General features: G+C 38.8%; 2 protein-coding genes across 9 annotated transcripts in view; one reads left to right on the forward strand and one right to left on the reverse strand.

Annotated features, from left to right (window-relative positions):
• The window catches only part of UGP2 (UDP-glucose pyrophosphorylase 2), a 66,882-nt gene extending 55,259 nt beyond the window's left edge, over positions 1-11,623 (forward strand). For all 3 annotated transcript variants that reach the window (XM_055328192.1, XM_055328191.1, XM_055328194.1), the window contains exons 4-10: positions 1,127-1,312; positions 2,524-2,657; positions 4,298-4,595; positions 5,639-5,836; positions 6,308-6,550; positions 9,344-9,448; positions 11,151-11,623. In XM_055328192.1, the coding sequence (XP_055184167.1) occupies positions 1,127-1,312; positions 2,524-2,657; positions 4,298-4,595; positions 5,639-5,836; positions 6,308-6,550; positions 9,344-9,448; positions 11,151-11,258 (1,272 nt within the window). In that variant the 3' untranslated portion in view covers positions 11,259-11,623. The remainder of the gene's footprint in view (positions 1-1,126; positions 1,313-2,523; positions 2,658-4,297; positions 4,596-5,638; positions 5,837-6,307; positions 6,551-9,343; positions 9,449-11,150) is intronic.
• A 581-nt stretch (positions 11,624-12,204) lies between these two features.
• VPS54 (VPS54 subunit of GARP complex) overlaps positions 12,205-21,163 on the reverse strand; it is a 76,293-nt gene continuing 67,334 nt past the window's right edge. For all 6 annotated transcript variants that reach the window (XM_055328185.1, XM_055328188.1, XM_055328186.1 and 3 more), the window contains 3 exons: positions 19,600-19,707; positions 17,584-17,678; positions 12,205-13,620 (listed from right to left, as the gene is read on the reverse strand). In XM_055328185.1, the coding sequence (XP_055184160.1) occupies positions 13,515-13,620; positions 17,584-17,678; positions 19,600-19,707 (309 nt within the window). In that variant the 3' untranslated portion in view covers positions 12,205-13,514. The remainder of the gene's footprint in view (positions 13,621-17,583; positions 17,679-19,599; positions 19,708-21,163) is intronic.

Here is a 21,163-nt window from a genome sequence, read left to right on the forward strand (position 1 = left end):
ACCTAATCGTTGGATTGTGAGCCCATCAGCTCCTTTCCTAATTACAGACTTCATCCACCACCCATCCACACAGCCCCTACAGGTAGAAAAAAAAAAAAACCCTCATAGTATTGACTATATGGATGTATTTCTTCAATCCCCTCAGTTGCTGTCTGTCGTACATTGTGATGAAGGGTACATTTGATGATGTATTGCATTAAAGAAGGATAATGCAAAAAAAAAAGTCCCATAGAAGGTTAGAGAATATACTGTGATCTTTTCAAAAGCTTTCATTCTTGCTATAAGATCTTTAGACTTGCTTGTGCTTCTGCTCTGAACAAAAGAATTTGGGCTCCCACTATGTGGCTGTTCCTATTCTAGGAGGAAGAAGTTGCAGAGTAATGCTCTGTGCTTCCAGAAATAGACAAGGGTGCAGGGAAGAGGGGGTTCTCTCCAACCCAGGTCTTGCCTTTCTTACCCCAGCAGGGTATTTAGTAGAGTATTGAGAACACAATTTTCCAGTATGATCTTCCATGCAGTGATGCCTGACAGATTCATAAGGAATTCTATCCTTGTCACATACCTAGAAGTATGACCACAACCCCATGCCGCCTTCTTCCTCTGAAGGGCAGACTTACTGGTGAATGGAAGAGAAAGCAAATAACATTTTGATTTTGGGTTTTGCCTCCTTTGGGAGAAGGAATAACTTATGATCATATATGTACTTCACCAGAACTGAAATAGATCCGTACTACACCAGAAATATTTACAGATTTGATGAGTTTTGTAATACCCCATTTACTATATTGGTGCAACTTGGGAATTCTAAGTTTTTAAAGGTATTCCAAGTAACTTAGATGTTATCACCAGCCAGACAAGTGTTTGTAGACTGTAATTTTTCCCTTCTGGACTCCATTGTAATGGAAGTGAACCACTAAACTACTTTGTGCTAGAGAAGTTGCCAGTAAGTAAGTACTTGATTTTGTATCGGAAGGACTTGTGACACTAAAGGAAATGCAGTTAAAACTTCCCGTGGAGAAAAGCAAAGCTCTTTAAGGACACACGAAAATAATTGAGATTGATTGGATTTTAATTCTCTCATAAAGCTATTTGAATTGTGTAACTTTTTTTTTTTTTTAAATTTCAGATTCAACCCTATGAAAAGATAAAGGCCAGGGGCTTACCTGATAATATATCTTCTGTGCTGAACAAGCTGGTGGTGGTGAAACTCAACGGTGGTTTGGGAACCAGCATGGGCTGCAAAGGCCCCAAAAGTCTGATCGGTGTGAGGAATGAGAATACCTTTTTGGATCTGACCGTTCAGCAAATTGAAGTGAGTGACATTCAGCCTTTTCCATGAACCACTAAAATCAGTTTTAGGTCATTAGAAATATTACCGTATAAAATAACAGATGTGGATTTGAGCTAGTCAAGAAGCTTGCTATCCTTAGTTTCCTTATTAGTATATAAAAAGGTTTGGTGTTCCCAAGGGCAGATCTTTAAGGTGAGTACAATAAAAGCTTTTGGTCTTTAAATAGCATTTGTGGTTGTTGAAATCTCTGGATCTTTTTGGATTCTCCTTTGATCTCCCTCTCCTCTCCTGCCTTTCTTTCTAGTGGCGCAGCCTTCATCATAGCTGGGGTGATCTGGCTTTATTAACCCCTTCTGGGAGGGGGGCGGAGAATTTCCGTATCTGGTTGGCGGCCACGGATGCTAAGAACCGTCCTTGGTTGCTCTCTTAGGAATAGTCATTAGTCGTGGACCACAAGTTCGCCAGGGCCAGTCTTGTTCATCTCTTTATTTCTAGTGTCCAGTACGGTGCTGGCTAACCACACCAGTAACACTAGCAGCAGCAGCAGCGACTGACATTTATCTAGCATGTACTGCACACTGAGTATTATTCTGAGCTTTTTTCATGAACTGAGTCATTTGTTCCTTTCAACAACTCTGTAAGATAAGTACTTTTACTGTCATCTCCATTTTACAGGAGAGGAAATCAAGGCACAGAGAGAGGTTGATTTACTTGCCCAAGATTCCCTGTGTAAACACAGGATTGTCTGACTTCTGAGAACCTGTTTTCTTCACAGTTCTTGACATTAATCCTGAGACTAGGAAACCAGGTCTTTGTAACATCTACTTTCATCCCCACTGTGCTCTGGGCACAGGGTAAATGCTTAGTCAGCATCTGCCTGTCCAGGAAGGCCACAAGGCCCTGGCGGGCGCTCCAGAGTCAGACTGTGTGTGGAGGCCGGGGGGCTGGTGGGTAGGGGGGGTTCTTGGCTCTGCTGTTGACCTGCCGCCGCTCTGGGCCTTAGTTTAGCCATCCATATATGCAGACAATAGTTTCTGTCTCATAGGGTTGTGATTTAATGACTAAGACCATGGTAAGCTGCTTAGCAAAGTGTCTGGCTTATGCTAAATATTTATATTTGGCTACATGTAGGTGATGGTTTTGGATACTTTGTGATGAACTATTACCAGTTTTATAATTTTAAGTGAAAGAAAAGTAGGTCTGGGTAATCTGATTGTTATTTTCCTCCCTAGCATTTGAACAAAACCTACAATACAGATGTTCCTCTTGTTCTAATGAACTCTTTTAACACGGATGAAGATACAAAAAAAATACTACAGAAGTACAATCATTGTCGTGTGAAAATCTACACTTTTAATCAAAGCAGGTACAATAAGTAAAAAAAAAAAAAAAAAATTCTGGAGGGTGTTCCTCCTGGGAAACAAAGACTTCTTTGTCTTGTTTTAAACAGAGTAGCCTCAAGATGTGCATGTACCGAAACCTCAGGTTTGCAAATGTTCAGTGTCTTTCAAGGCTGCACACTTGTTCATAGATGGGTGATTGTTATAATCACTCTGTGATTCTGTAACTTCCAGCTCCTAAGGGAGAGTCTGCTTGTTCCACGTCCAGAATACTTAAGGATGCCCTAGGTCTCTGCTCTTTGGGGGCATATTTGGGCTCCACGTGGGTCTATGAAAATTTTTATATGTTCTACAGTATTGATAACCTTCTTTCATATGGGAAGAAGTTTATTCAACATCCTGAATAGGCTTGGGGGAAATTTAATAAATGCTGGAAAAAAATCTTCTACTTTGAGGAAAGAAAAGTAAGTACAGGCATACTTTGATTGCACTTTAGTTGCACCTTTTAGATACTGCATTTTTTTTTTTACAAGTTGAAGATCTGTGGCAACCCTGCAGTGAGCCAAGTAAGTCTACTGGTATTGGTGCCACTTTTCCAATAGCATTTGCTCACTTTGTGTCTGTGTCACACATTTTGGTATTCTCACAATATTTCAAACTTGTCCTTTATTATTGTATTTGTTATGGGGATCTGTGATCAGTGATTATGCTTTGCTGGAAGCCCAGATGATGGTTAGCATTTTTAGCAATGAAGTACTTTTTAAAATCAAGGCATGTACATTTTTTTAGACATAACGCTACTCCACACTTGATAGACTACAGTATAGTGTAAGCAGAACTTTTAGATGCCCTGGGAAACCTAAACATTCATTCGACTCACTTTATTGCGGTGGTTGGAATAGAACCTGCACGTCTCCAGGTGGCCTGTAGAAAGGAATTCAAATGACAGATTCTAATAAAGCCCATGCACCTGGGGAAGGAAGTCTTCCATCAAAGACTGAATATGGGTCTATATGAACTTGTACAGAACAGATGTTTCTAAAAGTGGTATTGTTGTTTTAAACTATTTTTTCATGGACACTTTGTAAGTTGCAGGTGCTCTGCCTCCATCTTGTGGTCCCTGGTCTGTTACGGAGTTCGCTCCTCTGTTTCCCTCGCTCCCCACCGCCAGCCCTGGCACATGTTTTTGCTAGTGGTCGGGAGCAGGTGTCCCTGAGCACTGATCTGCTGTTGATTTTCTGGGAAAGAAAGAGCACCCCCCCCACCCGAATATATCTGTTTGTAGAAATGGTCATATTTTTCCAAATAGATCTAGAGGGAAAAGAACAATTCCATGACCAAATAAGTTTGAGAAATTTACTTAATGTAGCTCTCGTCTTGTAGAGCCATAAAAATCTCTGTATATCCTAAAAATACGAGGTGTCCTCCCATCTGTATAGCGATGGAAATCTTTTTTTGCAGCAAATATAATGATCTAGGAGGCTGATTGTTGGACAACACAGATAAGAGATTTTCTTAAATGGTTTTGCCTCTGATTAAACTGTTGAAAGACTGAAGAGGAGGGAAGTTTTATTTAACTTTAAATTCACTGTTTTACTTGAAGGTCTGGATTGCTTTACAGAATTGGTACTGAAAAAGACTTTGTTTTTGTTTGTTTTTTTTAAAGGTACCCAAGGATTAATAAAGAATCTTTACTGCCTGTAGCAAAGGATGTCTCATACTCAGGGGAAAATACAGAAGCTTGGTACCCTCCAGGTCATGGTGATATTTATGCCAGTTTCTACAACTCTGGTTTGCTCGACACCCTTATAGGAGAAGGCAAAGAGTATATTTTTGTGTCAAACATAGATAATCTGGGTGCCACTGTGGATCTTTATATTCTTAATCATCTAATGAACCCACCCAATGGAAAACCCTGTGAATTTGTCATGGAAGTCACAAATAAAACACGTGCAGATGTAAAGGTAAATATTGAGAGGAAGCAGTTTGGGGATTCACATCTTCACACTGCATAGGTTCTGTAGTTCAGAATTTTTTTTTTTATTGGAAAGTTTCAGTGGTAAAACATATTCATCCACTTAATAACATCATATAAGACAGAGTGAGATAGTATTCCATAGAGTACCCTAAGTTCCACCTGACATAACTGTGTATAAATTGAGATTGAACAGTATTGTTGAATAATCTATATGGGTGATTTTAACTGAAAATAGTTCCATGTATATTTACAAGATAAGTGAAAACACTTTCAGTGTTTGCTCAAACCTTTAATATTCTTCTAGTCTGGTGCTTATGTGCATTTATTTAATTTTTCCTTTAGAGAAAATTTATTATTTCTGTTTCTACCTATGCATTTCTATATATATGTTTTATCACTCTAATATCTCTGCAGTTGCAAAAAAAAATTTCTTAACTTTGTTTAGTGGTCATGAAATGGTACAGAAGGTTTTACTACTTGGCCCCAAGGAGTAGGAGAATGGGCAGTGTGAGAATACTAACATGGTCATTCCCTAGACTGGGTTCTATATGCCTCTTGCAAACGAGTGAATGTTCCTCTCCCGGCACTGCTGAGGCCTCATGACTCAGAGGTCACTTCTCACCCATTTGTATCTTCCCTTTTCTTCACTTATTGTAGAGCCAATCAGAGCAGGGTCTGAGGTAGTAGGACTAGTGGGTTAGTAATGGATGGTGGTTTGGGAACTGGAGGGAATGGCTCTTCCCCTAGACCTTCAAAAAGTGAGGCAGACCCTGATGTACTCTCAGGGTTTTTATTATGGACAAGAGGGCAGGCATACTGTATAGGATGACAACCTGAATATTTCCTTTGGTTCTACCATTATATGTCTATTGCTGTGTGTCCCTGATGGAATCCATGCCAAAACTTTTTATTTCTGGGGGATTTTATCAATGTCTTTTCTCTACCACTTCCATAGACTGGCAGTAGTGTGGCACGGCTGAGATTGGGAGAGATGTGGAGGTACTCAAACACTCCTCTCTGCCTTTCTAGGGTGGGACGCTCACCCAGTATGAAGGCAAGTTGAGACTCGTGGAAATCGCTCAAGTGCCAAAAGCTCATGTGGATGAGTTCAAGTCTGTATCAAAATTCAAAATATTCAACACAAACAACCTCTGGATCTCTCTTGCAGCAGTTAAGAGACTGCAGGAGCAAAATGCTATTGATATGGAAATCATCGTGAATCCCAAGGTAAGCCTGAGGTGCAGCTCTTGTCTCCCTGGTTCCTGAGATCACAGTAGGTAGGCTGCGCACAGATCCCACTACCCACTCTCTGGCCCATCTATTCACTGGTTCCTCCTTTGTGCCTCGTAAGTCACTCCAGCTCCTGGCCCTGTGTTTCAGGGTCCACACCCATCTCTTTAGTGTGCTAAGCCTTGGCACTCATTGCTCTGACACTTCAAGGCCTTTGGGCCTCAGGCATCTTGCATGAGTTTTGTGCAAACCTTCAGTTCTATATCGTAAAATGGAAACGTTACTAAACAGGAGTTATGATGCTGAACAAAAGACCATGTATGTCTAAGCACCTGGCATGTGGTAGGTACTTGCTTAAATGTCACTTGTTAGGATCCTGTCTCCTTCCCAAACATTAACTAGCCCACAAGGAACTAAGTTGTTAAAACCTCTTTCTCTTCTCCCCTTGGCCCCTTTTCTTTCTTACAGACTTTGGATGGAGGCCTGAACGTCATTCAGTTAGAAACTGCAGTAGGGGCTGCCATTAAAAGTTTTGAGAACTCGCTCGGTATTAATGTTCCTCGGAGCCGTTTTCTACCTGTCAAAACCACATCAGATCTCTTGCTTGTGATGTCAAACCTCTATAGCCTTAATGCGGGATCTTTGACGATGAGTGAAAAGCGGGAATTTCCTACAGTACCCTTGGTTAAATTAGGCAGTTCTTTTACCAAGGTATGTAGTTAGAGATATGGTACACATGTGGATTTGTGGTGCTTAAATGTCTAAGTATAAAAATGACTGGAATGATATGAATTGGGGTCTAATTACAGTCTCGCCTGCTGACCTGTTACATTCCTCTGTCTTTGATTTTGATCTCTTAAAGGGAATCAACCATAGAGGATAAAGACGTAACTCACTTTTGAAATTTGGTTGCCAAAGAGTAGGAAAAAATGTTTAATTTGGGGACATTTTACTTTATGTCTCTTGTAAAACCATTTACTGCTTTCAGCAGTGGGAGAATGTAAATTCCGGTTTAACAAACACTGAGCCCCTACCATGTGCTGGGCAGTGTTCTAGGTGCTGGATAGTTAGCAGTAAGTAAAATGGACTAAAATCCTTGCCTTCATGAATATTCTAGCGGGGTAAGAATGATAATAAGCAAATGTATAGTATGGCACATGGTAGAAAATGCTATGGAGAAAGAGCGGGAGTAGGGAATGTGTGGGTGGTGTGGCAGGGTACAATTTTACACTGGGTGGCCAGAGACGGTCTCACAGAGAAATTGCGTGTACCATGTGGGCATCTGGGATGAAGAGCATTCCAGGCGGGGGAGTGGCAAGTATAGGAGGACCTGACCCTAGCATGCGAAGATGGAATTCAGAACACTGCATCACATGAAATACTGTGAGGTTAATGGAGGGGGACCCAGTGAGCCTGTGCAGCTGGTGTGGAGTCCTGCGAGGCCCTCCCGGCATATTCTGGTCCTGGTTGAAGTTTCGTGCCACCTGGTGTGGAAGCAGGTTCTGCCTCATATGTTCGCTGGGTAAGATTCTGGGTCCTGTGGCTGCTGCAATTTCCAGGCATCTTAGGACTCTCCCTGTTTTGGTGCTGAGCTGGGAAAATGCTGGTGGAACAAAGACCCACCGTCTTCCTGCAGCCCGAGAGGGTACCACCAGCCATTTTTCTACCTCACCTTACCCCTCCCTTCGCTTCCTAGCCTCCACAGTACCCTGCAGGACATCAGGACTTTAGCTGCCCTATTTTGAGAACAGGGGCTGAGTGGGCGCTGGCAAGTTGCTCTGGGGAAGAATGTGTGTTAGAGACTTTACAGAACATAATATGGCAGGTGCAGAGTAAGCAAGGGAGACATGGAGGGGACGGAGAGGGGAACAGTCCCAATGTGTAGAACCTTGCAACTGGATATTGGGAATGTGGGTGGCTTTTCCCCCTTCTGGTGGATGAGAAACCATCAGAGTTGTGAGCTAAGGGGCTAAGTGACCGATCTGGCGAGCGAGGGTAGAATCAGAGCGTAATCCTGGCAAGAGGAAATGGTGGCTTTGACCATGGTGATGACAGTGGAAATACCGAAAAAACGACCTTGAGATATTGTGAAAGTTATACCTACAGGATTTGCTGTTGGACTAGATGGGAGTGTAGGAGAGAGAAGGTTGATTCCAGGGCTTTTAGCCTATGCAACTGCTGACATTTATGGAGATGGGGGAAGTAGGTTTAGGTCTAGAGGGGAGCAGGATGGGGAGTTAAGTTTTGGAGATACTGTATTGGTTAGACCTTCAAATTTATTTTCTTTCTAGATCAGAGGAGAGATGTGGAAGAGACAGGTAAATTTGAGAGTCCTCTGTGTATAGCTGGTATTTAAAGCCATGAGATAGGGGTCACCTAGGGAAGAGGTGTCCAAGAACTGAGCCCTAAGGTAGTCTGAGTTAGAGGATGGGGATGAGGTGCAGGAAACAGCAAAGTTTGCTGAGGAGCTGAGTAGAAAACCATAAACGTGTGTGTCCTGAAAGCCCCAAATTAAGAAAATGTCTCAAGAAAGACAGAGTGATCATCTGTGTCAAGTGCTGCTGCTAATTTAAGAGGAATGGTTCAAGAGCAATGAGAATTCACCAGTAGAATTATCAGTACAGAGGTTCCAGAGCCTGACGGGAAAGGATTTAACAGGGAATAAGAGAAATTAGAGATACAAAGGTGAACAACTAATTCAAGAATTTTGCCCTTAAAGAAAAGCAGAACAAAACAATTGGCAGCCATAGATAGAAAGGGATATAAGATTTGAAAGATTTTTGTTTGCTTTTTAAAGATGGAAGAATTTTGGGGATGTTTATGCACGGACTGGAACTGATGCAGTCAGCGGGAGAAGGAATCACTGGCCAACATCTCTGACTGGGCCCTAAGGAGGCCTGGCCTTCAGCTGGAGGAACTGTCCAAGCCCAGTACTGGGTACTAGGAAGGGACAGAGTAGCGGGCTGGGGGCAAGTGGGTTATGGGAGGAACCGGTGGAACTTTTCAGATTGCTCCTAATTTTCTTAGCAAAATAGGGAACAAGGCCTCTAAGACGATTTCTAGTGCCTACAAATCTAAGGAAATAAGAGGCAAAAGATCTGCATCATTTGTAATGATAATCTGTGCTGTTGCTGTGCATGAGATACTCCACTTCTTCTGAATCCTGCCTATCGCATAAAGCCCCGCTCGTCTACCTAGCTTCAGTGACGAGCTCTTTCTAACTAACCTCCAGATTATTTGAACTACTCATTGGGCTTTTAGCATGTTGGTTATCTTCTTACTGATACCCAGTCTGCTCAGTGGTGTATAAATTGCTTGATTGTAGGGACGGACCATGCTGCACAGGATCTAGCATATAGCAAGTGCTTAATAAAAGGCTCTTCCCCTGGAGGGCCAGAGCTCGGCCATACACAGGATGTTTTCACAGTTTAGTTAAACTAGTTTGTTAATTTAATCCCGGTGTTTTTGTGTTAACCCATTTTTGAAACAATTTGCTTCTTTCAGGTTCAGGATTATCTGAGAAGGTTTGAAAGTATACCAGATATGCTTGAATTGGATCACCTCACAGTTTCAGGAGATGTGACATTTGGCAAGAATGTTTCACTAAAGGTGTGTTGTTCTGATGAAAATTACAGTTCTTACAGCTTTACAAAACAGGTTTCATGTTCTATTCCTAAATTTACCTTTATTTTAAAGAATACCTCTTAGACTATACTAGGTGTTTAGAAGACATAAATACATTGTTAAAATGAAATAGCTACCACAGTATTTAGTATTAGTACTGTCTTCCATAGATATACAACATAGTTAAAATACAATCACAATTGTATATAGGAACTCTGGAATATAGCATTCAAATGGATAGCAAACACTAGTAAATAATGTAACTAGTACCAATTTACTGAAATGACAGTCTTTAAAATAGAATCACTGTTAAAATAACATTAGCTCACCAAAGATGACTGTTTGAATCTGAATGAAAGCAGAAAAAAAATGACAACTTCACTTATACTGAATATCATCTATTCCCATTAATCGGTTGTCATCAGTATAAAGAGATTCATTCATATATTGTAGTACTTGGGTACTTTGCAGAATATCGTCTAACCTAAGAAACAGGAAGGACTACAGGTATAAATATTAAAGCTCAGAGCCGAAGATACAACAGCTTTTTCCTATTAAAAAAAAAAATCCCATACCTAGATTACATGTGTTCTTCCTTAAATAAAGATCTTGGAAAAACAAAAAGGTGTGTGTGTGTGTGCACAGTTGACTCTTGAAAAACATGAGAGTTTGGGGAGGTGACCCCCATGTAGTCAAAAATCCATGTATAACTTTTGAGTCTCCCAAAATGTAACTATTAATAGCCTCTTGTTGACTGGAAGTCTTACTGATAACAGTTGATTAACACATAGTTCGCAGGCCGTACATGTTATATACAGTAGTCTTACAATAGAGGAAGCTAGAGAAAAGTTTAAGAAAATCATTCACGGTACCATATATTCACTGAAAAAAATGTAAGTGGACCCAGACAGTTCTTTTTTTTTTTTTTTTTTTTAAAAGAAAATTCTTTTTTTTTTTTTTTTTTATTTATTTATGATAGTCACACAGCGAGAGAGAGAGAGAGAGAGAGAGGCAGAGACACAGGCAGAGGGAGAAGCAGGCTCCATGCACTGGGAGCCCGACGTGGGATTCGATCCCGGGTCTCCAGGATCGCGCCCTGGGCCAAAGGCAGGCGCCAAACCGCTGCGCCACCCAGAGATCCCGACCCAGACAGTTCTAACATGCTGTTCCAGGGTCAGCTGTACAGACCTCTGCATACGTGTATATACACACCTGGACGTAGACAGAACGTTATTGCTGATGTTGTGTGTATACACACGCACGTGGAACTTCACTGCTGATACTGCCTCATCTAAACAGACTTAAGACATGAAGAATATTACAGTAAACTGTTTTTAAAATCAAAAACCCAAACCTCTATGTAAATATAAACTAAGCACCTCAGTATCTTTATGTGAAGGCGGATGATGCTGGTGACCTTGCAGACAGATCTTTAAAGGCCTGTCATGCTGTGGCACAGGGTCCACTTCTCACTGCGGGTAGGACCGCCTCGGATCCAGAGGTGGCGTTATCTAGAACTACTGCCAGGATTCTTAGAGGGACACTGTATACAGTTTTCCTTAACATGTTACAACTGCTCCGTTGTAAATGGAGTTCTACATAAATTTGGTAATTTTAAGAAAATCCGTTGGATTTCAGCTGCAGTTTTAAGTATACTTTCTTCTGTTTTGTCTTCCTCATCATGTAGGGAACAGTTATCATCATTGCAAATCATGGTGACCGAATTGACATCCCACCTGGAGCAGTATTAGAGAACAAGATTGTATCGGGGAACCTCCGTATCTTGGACCACTGAGAGGAAAAATACTGTGTACACTTCATACTAATTATGGGCTAAACAGTTTCTTACAATGAAATGTTCTCTAGGATTCTAAAGTTGGCAGGTACTTTACTGTGTTACTGTACCCTGCGGTGTTAATTTTTAAAGTAGAGTTTTTTTGCAATATGCTTTTAGTTGAAGAAAAGCACAGATGGAAGCAATATTTTTTCTTCTCTGAAGAGGACCCTGAAAGTTAGTTCATTGTAAAGTGCAATACTGTTTAATCTTAAAACTGGGGCAGCTCTGCTGGAACATCTTTTAACAGAGGCCTCAGTGATGGTCACTTTGAATTGCTTGTGATTTCAAAAATAAAGCTGTGAGGCAATCCATGTGCACACGTACACTTTCAATGCTAACTTTATGAAATGGCCAAAAAAAAAAAAAAAAAAGGTTTACTCTTGAGAAACAGTTACTGGATCAGTTGGAAGGTCTGCTCTTGAAATATGTAAGTACTCACTGGCCAGTTACCTAACACATCTAGTTTTTGCATTTCTAAGAATCTCCACCACATCATTCTTTCCATAGGAATGAAACCTGAAGGTATTTAGTCCCTTTCCTCTGGTCCTCAAGCTGGGATGCCTGCCATGCTTTCCACAGACTCCCGTTTATTAAAACAAAGGGATGTTTCTTTCCCAGCTGCAGGGATGGGGTGGGTAGAGGTAGGTACTTCTTTTACACCCTTGTTCTCTGGTGTGGTGGGTGGAGGTATGACTTTATAAAAAGTCCCCTTTCCTTGAAGCTTTCTTCTTGCGATTGAAAATATTCACAGATAACCTTTCAAGTCCGCTCTGCTGGTAGCTTAATTTGTGGCTTTTCTCTAAGGAGTAATTATATTTTCTAATTCTTCCATACTTGTTTTTGAGTAGGCTGCTTGTAATTTAAAGTTTACTGTATACTATTAAAAAAAAGTTGCCTTATAAAGTCTGGTAATTTTTTACAGCTTTATTTTAGACAGTTGAAGAACCAGTGACATACCTTAGTAATGATAAAACAGGCTTTACTTTTAGGAAATGAAGGAGCACAAAATAAGACTGTTATCTCATTGTACATAATCCCCACAAGTTTAGGCACTCTGACAGGGTTAGGCAAGATTCCCGGGATGAGGTGAGGCACAGGCACTTTCATTTGTAGAGTGCTGCTGATTCTAATTTTGAAGGTAGGTATTATAAAATCTTTAAATAACTTACTCATCACCCTATATTTCTGGCCCCGACACAGCAGCCTATATTTTATTTTAAAAGTTCTATTTCTCCCTGGTCTTTGTTCATATACACGTCGAAAGTAACTTAAAAACAAGAACCCGAGGGGGCCATACTTTGCATGTTATCTAAATGTTAAAATGAGAACTCATAAATAGGCAGAGTATATGAAAATGTATTCTTACCATCTGCTAGAAATAAAAAGGCAAAAAAAACCACCCCCACAAACCAACCCTTCATAGATACGTTTATAAAAATACAGCTATTAAACTGCAGCCTTTCATATACCACTTCTGAAAAGTATTTAAGTTAGTAGTTGAATAAATAAATGCCAATATCTTATTCTTTAATTATTACTGTGATCAGACTTTCAAGTATTTAGACTATTCTGGAAGGCTTTACCCAGCTGACATAAAGTGGTGGTAGAAAGATTAAATATGCGACACACAAGGCCTGAAACCTGACATTGGTCACTAAAACAAAAACTGAATTCCTAAATCCAAGCAATCAAAAGATGTTTATTTTTTATAGAAAGATCTGTAAAAAAATAATTTTTCAAACAGCTTTACTTTCATAGAGAAAACTTTCTACAGAGGTTGACTAAGATTTTAATATTTTAAATTGTACCATCATTAAATAAGGTGGGACACCGTATGAATTTCATTGCACTGGAAGAAATGCAAAGCATTTTTTAATATAAAGTATACAGAGCATTCTAGTCAACTACAGCTGTGTTACAGCTATGTGTTCTTTTGGATTTGGTCCAAAGAAACCTGAGTCTGTTTCCAGAGAGAATGAAAAATGTTATAGACACCTGATCAGTTACTCCTCACTGAAGGAAGCATAAAAATGGCATTCCTTGTAGACCCCATTGAATCCCAGTTTCCCAACACTGATAATTTCCTTTTCCCCTTCCCCTGTCCCAGTTCACTTTGGGTTCGAGGTCCAGTTCTTGAATCACAGGCATCCATATTTTCTTCATAAACATACACATCCCATGGTCAGATGAGCTACCCCGTTTTCCAGTATGTCATCACCTCTTCTGTTCCCAGATCTCGGACATATTTAGGTCCAAATCTTTAAGACCTTTTAAGGCTTGAAGATTTCCAGTGTAAAAAGCTACATCTGCTGTGACCAACCTAAACATTGGAGATAAAACTATTTTTAATCTCATACTTTCTACCGCATAATTAAAGAAGCAATGCTCATAGAGTCAGTCTTATCCTAGCTGCTAGACTATTATTTAAAATTCTGTTTTCCTAGGGACCAAATGTCAATATTATTTCTTAGCAGGATTCCTGCTATCATATAGAGTGCTCTATTTCATTTCAACAGTAAATATCTTGAAGGACTAAACCAGTGCAGGCCGGACTTGGTTTCATAATTCTGCCCAATAAAACATCATAAAATAACAATACGTTAAGATGTTTCTTTGATCACTTGTCAGCAGACTATACAGTTGACCCTTGAACATCACGGGTTTGAATTGCACAGGTCTACTTATGCAGATTTTTTTCAACATGGTACAGCATGAAATGTACTTTTATGATTTTCAAAAACTTTTCTCCAGCTTTATTACAAGAACATAGTATATAACATAAAAATGTGTTAACTGTTGATGCTAACGATAAGGCTTCTGGCCAACAGTGTGTATTATTAGATTCTTGGGAAGTCAAAAATTACATGCAGTTTTTCCTAACCCCTGCATTATTCAAGGATCAACTGTACATGTATATGACCAATGAAATCAGGTAAAAGAAAGACAAGGCTTCCTGAGTGACATCCAAAGAAGTTCATGCTGGGACTCCTGCGTATGTATTACAAGATATAAAACTTGATACTGACAATACAGCAACACTAGATGAGAAAACAAAGTCACACCTTTGTGTACTGAACTGTCCCATCCACGGCTATACTTGAGAGGACATTCCAGGAAAGAACACTCAGATAAACAGGTATCACAGCTCCAAGCATGTAAAATAGGGACCAGTCTGAGTAGATGTATGTATTGGCACATATGGGCCGTGGAGGAACGAAGAGACTTCGACTTAATAGTTTGTAAAAGGAGCGGAAATCCCGCCTCAGTACTTTAATGAACACCTACGTCATGGACTGTGGGACCCTCTGCAGCAAAGGGATTGGAAGCACCCGGTACCACGGCCCAATTTATAAATGCCTTTGGCCGTATGCACTGGATGCTTCACCTCTTATCACATGGCAGAGTTTACTAAGGACCACATTTTTCATTTAAAACTCATCTAATCTGAGTACTTTAAAAAGATTAGAAATTACACTTGTGATAATATGGTCAGTTAAATACACTGAAACTGACAGCAACAGCTCAAAAAAGAACAAAGCCTTTATAAGGCAAGGTCCTCACATTAAAAACTAAGCGTAAAATTAGCATAAATCTTCATTTAAACATATTTCTAGAGTTCTATCAAAGTTGAAAATTATTGTTTGACATAAAAGCAGAGATTTGCAACATTCATAACAAAGGGTTAGTTTGACTAGTGCGTACACAAAAATCTAAGATCAAGAAAAATAATACCCATGAGAAAAATGGGCAAAGAAAGTGAACAGGAAAAGTCAGAGAACATGTGAATGACTAATAAACTTATGAAAAGAGGACAAACATTAGAAAATGCAAATCAAAACAAGATACTGCTGGCAACGAAGGACTTAAAAATCTAACAGCAAATGTTGGCAACACAGAGGCCACTTTGGAGAATATTCTGGCAATACCTAGTAGAGTGAAAATGTACATATGCTCTGATCAACTTGGATATGACCCATAAAGAAATGGTCACACCAGTAGACATGTTTATAGATCTTCACACGGCGTAGTTGTAATGGAAAAAAATAGTGAACTAGAAATGTCTCATTTGGGGCAATGGCTACCTTCAATATGGTAGATTCCTGTGGAAGAATAAAAAGCAGTAAAAATTGGACAATTCCTACCTATCAAAAGATAAACCAGTAATAATGCTGAATAGAAAAAAGGAGCATATGTACAATATACCACATAAGTAAATTAAGTTTATAAAACAGTGCTACCTACTTTTTTTTAAGGTATAGAGATAATGCAAAGGACTTAAGGAATACAGACCAAACTTATTGGAAATATTAACTAGGGTTGGGAGAAAAAGAATGGGACCGGAGAAAGGGATGCTTCAGTTTCATTTGGAATGTCGTTCTTTTTTTTCCTTAATATTTGAGAGTGAGTGAGAGAGAGAGAGAGCATGTGCCGGGGAGAGGGACAAGGGAGGGAGGGGAGCAGACTCCCCACTGAGCTGGGAGCCCGATGCAGGGCTCCATCCCAGGATCCTGGGATCGTGACCTGAGCCCAAGACAGATGTTTAACCAACCAAGCCACCCAGACACCCCTTGTTTTCTTTTTTAACGTAAACATTTTTTTCCAGTGAAAATGAAAACTGTTAATGATCAATTCTAAGCAGCAATACAACTATTATTATTCTATGTCTGTATTTTAAAAATGCCTTAAAATACATTTTAAAAATCTCATCAAAAAACTTGGTTTAGGGAGAAAGAGGGATAAGGAGTAACTGCTTAATGGGTAGAAGATTTCCTCTTGGCTTTTATTTTTTTTTGACTGTCGAACCTATTTTATCATGTGACTGGAAAAACGAACTAGAATTCACTTGTGAATGCACGAACTGCTACTGCATTGTTAAAGGTAAAATGGTTAATTTGATGTCAATTTCATCTTAAAAAAAAAAAAAAAGCCACGCTTTTGAGAGCCATTTCAAGAACAAAAATTCCTTTTAAGCAGATAGTTTCCTATGCCTTTGGCTAGAGTCTAGATGTTAATTTTCAGGGAATTCCATCTATAAAGGGATCACTCAGAGGCATAAATTGCCTTATAGAGAATTAGTGTCTTTAAAAGTATGTGACAGTGAAGATCTCTAAGGTGGGTATGACCCCCAAATAGCTGTATTAACAAAGAAAATAATATGTAATGAGTTAGCTTGGATGCTTCAGAACTATTGGTCAGAAAAACTAACCAACCAACACGGATTTAGCTATGGGAATAAAAGTAGAAGGTTATAATGAAGTGGGACTTAAAAATATTAGTTTTTAAAAAAGTTTCTGAGAGGTATCTGGTGTTCATAAAATGTCCTTGAACTTTTTCTGTGGTCTTGAAATTTTTGAAAATAACAATTCTTAAAAAAAAAGAAAGAGAAGAACCAGGTATTAAGGGAGAGAATCAGATTTTTACATAAAAAAAAAAATTCAGCATGACCATCAGACTCAACTGAAGCTTCCAAGTATTTCTTGCAAAATCAATTCAATATATTTGTTTTGTTGGACAGGGCCAATTTCTGACTCCAAAATACGATTTTTCATTTGTTCCTATAAACTTGAAATTTAAGCCTGAAACTTAACAGGGAATAAAGTATTTGATTCCTTGAATATCCACAGAACAGATAACACTAAAGAAATCATATTAAGGTGTAGCTTCATGATCAGTGCTTTTGCATTTTGTCCCCATTATCTTTATCTATGTTGCTCTTCACAAAAATCTTGCAACAGTACTTTTTGCCATCATCCCTATTTTCAAATCTAGGAAAATGAAAGTACAGAGAGAGTAAGCAATTTACCTAAAGTCACAGAGCTGTTAAGTAGCAGCACTTTACCCATTTCGGATTCTGAGTTGTTTTCTTATATAACTACACTATTTCACCGATAATACATGTAATTTGTCCAAAAGCTTACAATAAAATGGACATACATACACTTGTGCTTTATTTTTTTGTCACCCAATGAAAGAGTTAAAGCAAATTTTATCATTCTCATTTTATAATTAAGGCAGAAGTTAAGTGGACCTTCTCACTATCACATAGCAACAAAGTAGGACTTTGAGTCCTGTCTGCAAACGGGGAAACTACTGGGTAACACAGAAGGTGCAACTGACCCACACTGCCTCAAAACAGATGTGTAAGTTAAGTAACTGACCATTTCTAAAACACGTTAATCTACACAGACAGATATAGATACCCTCTCCGGAAAGAAAGAAAAGGAAAAAAGTTGCTGATTTCACCACTGTGGGGGCACATAGTAAAAATATGTCACAAACATACCCATTTTGAGGTCCTCCATCATTTATCACATTTAAATGAGATAACTGCTTTTTCAAGTGGAGTTTATAACTTGCATTAATTCTTAAAAATAACATCTGGAAAAGAAATAAAATGGTTTCTTAAAACTCTACTGAAATAGAAGACACAAGCATCTGAGTTACCAGTATCAAATCAATATTATGTGGAGAAAGTATTTTTTAAAAAATCTTTGCTTTGGCATACACTTGTAAGAAGCTCCTCTTAGGTATTTAGTTGCTATTTTAGTATAATTTTTCCTCCATTTTTGGAGAAAAGCTCATTTTCCCCTTATCAGCAGAACTTCTTTTAGAGACATAACTTATCACTGCCTTTCTGCCCCTTAGAAGTCCTCTAGGCTATATAAGGGGGACTGACCAAGACAGGTAAAAAGAAATGGAGAATTCTGTAATATATTAAATAGGAATGTGATAGAAAAATAAAGTTACAATGGTAGAGGCAAAGATACTTTCATCCTTCCAAACTGGTAAAATTACTTGAAAGTATTTTATTGCTCCTGCATGCACATTTTTGTTGCAATGACCCAAAACTTCTGTGGGAAATAGAGTTACTCTCTGTAAACGATTTTGTGGAGTAACATATATCTTCTGTGGGGGAAAATATATATAAAGTCATCTATGGAAGTTTTGTAGAATTACTGGTATTCAAGTGACAATACTGACATAAAATCTAATTCTTACTCAGCTTTGACAAGAGCTCCCTTTAAATTATGATGCAGATAAAAAAACACATGGAATACCCGGATGCCCAGCTCCCTGACCTGGCCATAATTAGAACTCAAGATGACCAATCCAGAAGGTCAGAATCAGAGGTGGGAGATCTTACACTTGGAATGAGAAGGATGGCTTGACTACGAAGAAATGAGGAAGAAAAAAGAGACCCAAGTGGGTGCTCCATATCTTATGGCTCCTTCTCAGTCCTCAGTGAGCCCTCAAAGGAGTTGGATGATACTTAATCATGAGTTTGGAATGATTAATGAAAATCTAGGGAAGCATGAAGAAAAACAGTAATAGCTACTATAGGATGGAAGTCTGAGGTGGTATGGGAAAGGAGACCTAGCAGAAGAAAGAGTAGACAAGAGACACTAAGAAAGTTCCTTTTCGCTCCCAAAAATACCATTTCCATGTACTCAACCAATTAGAGGTAAACTCAAATAACAAATTTATCTGAATAGCAAAAATCCCAGTGAAAAGTCATTAGTCATACAACTAGGCTTGTAGTCTAACACTGTATCATTCTACAGCTCGGCTTGAATGAGATAATCTGGTATAGAGGGAACACGCTAAGGTGGGTAAAGATGATTGGAAAAAAAAAAAGAAATACTGGAAACTTCTAAGTACCAGGAGAAGGGAACCAAGCAAGTGGGGGTGGGGTGGGGGTGGGGTAGGAATGTTGGTGAACAGTGAAGAGAATTCTGTGTAACACTTTTATAGGGAAGATCGTAGGGACAAAGGATGGATACTTCAGAGGTGAGAAGTGCCAAAGGCTACCCATTTTGCTGTTTTCCTTTATGCCTACTACAGATCACTTGTGCTGATCTAACAACTATTAATGAGGTATACTGATTGAGTTACTTTATGTGTTCTCTTATTAATTCCATCACTAATTCCGCCACTATCCCATTTGGATTATAATAACATCAGCATATTTGTTGATAAATGCCAACTCTAATTTTCAAACTAATAATATAATGAATGATGGAAGTAGAATCTGAGATCTCTGATAGTCAATGGACAAATGAAAAATCTGCTTTTTATAATTGCTGACATAGAGCAGAACAATATTGCCCTGGCCTGTTGGAGCTAGGGGCACTTTGAAATCAGAAATTTTCATCCACATTCCACAGGTCAATTAGTGAAAAAACTAATAATCATATTGGAATATGAACTAGGCTTAACTGCACCAAAAGTATGTAAAAACACTCCAATTCTGTATGCATATGTTATATATAAAAAAGCAGTTTTAGGAATTACTACTCACTTGTGTTTGTTCTTCTGGAAGAAGATCAAATATAGCTTCATGCATTTTTGCCATTTGCTTACAAATATTCCTGAAACAGGCAGAAGGAACGGGAGCTTTCACCTCATACTGGCAGGGAAAAATAATGAGAATTATGTTCATATCCTCTGGATTGTTTAATGTTCCCACTGTTCCCTCAGACGTAGGTTTTCAGCCCTTACATGCCTAACTCTGATATTGCTGAAGCTTACACTTCAACTATGATGTGTGCTACTCATGCAAATCTCAAGAACTTTTCATTAAATATCCTAATCTACTTTGAGAAAGCCGGCATAATTTAGTGGCTAAGAACATAGGCTACTTCCCTTAAGATTGACTACTTCGGTTCAAATCCCAGCTCTCCAAATTCTTAGCTATGTGACAATGGGCAAGTTAAAGTTACTTCATTCTCTATCTCAAAGGGCTTGCTGTGAGGACTCAAAAAGATGGCTCATAAGGATACACAACAGTGCTTGATACAAAATATGTACACAAAAAATGTTAGCTACCAATCTGGCTCAATATATAAAGATATATATCTTTAGGCCCTCCAAATGAACAGATTATTTTTAAACATAATTTTCAGAATGTGTCAACATGATCAGATCTGAAATCAATAGGACTCTGGTAGGATTAAAATTTTTTCTTTTGTAGGTAGGCCAATATACAGTAATCATATTTAGCCTCACTGTGGTAAAGAAAGACTTTTCAGCAATGATCTAGACTGAAAATTTAAACAGGTAAATTCATTTTACTATCCTTAAATTTGGAACAATACACCAATATCATCCATATAACCATCTCTGGCCCACAGTTTATAATTCACAAATTATATACTATTTTAATTTACAAGACTTATCTGGGCTAAATAATTTATTTTTAAAGATTTTATTTATTCATGAGAGATACAAAAAGAGAGAGAGGAGAGACACAGGCAGAGGGAGAAGCAGGCTCCCTCCATGCAGGGAGCCCGACATGGGACTCGATCCTGGGATTCCAGGATCACACCCTGAGCCAAAGGCAGGTGCCAGACTACTGAGCCACCCAGGGATCCCTGGGCTAAATAATTTAATGTACTAATCTTACAGAGTTTATTAAAATGATGAGTTCCAATATAATGCTCTTAGAACCATGTAGAAGTCACCATGTGAGTGCACCAAAATAAGAAAAGTTGTGATCACCTAGCGTTTTACCTTGCCTCAGCCTGAAATATATAAAATACCCCTTTATCTTTTATTAATAACACTTTTAAGATATAATTCACACACCATAAAATTCACCCTTTTAAAGTGTACAATTAACTGGTTTTTAGTAAATTCATACAACCATCACTATTAATTTCTGAACTTTTTCATCACCCCAAAAGAAACCCATAACCATCAGCAGTTACTCCCTATGCCCCACCCTCCCTGGCTCCTGGCAACTACTAATTTCCATGAATGTAATCATACAATATATGGCTTTTTGTGACTGGCTTCTTTCACTTAGCAGAATGCTTTCAACAGTCTTCCAAGTTGTTAACACGCATCAATACTTCATCCTTCAT

The sequence above is a fragment of the Nyctereutes procyonoides genome, unplaced genomic scaffold (genome assembly GCF_905146905.1).
Source record: "Nyctereutes procyonoides isolate TBG_1078 unplaced genomic scaffold, NYPRO_anot_genome, whole genome shotgun sequence".
Classification (NCBI taxonomy): Eukaryota; Metazoa; Chordata; class Mammalia; order Carnivora; family Canidae; genus Nyctereutes; species Nyctereutes procyonoides.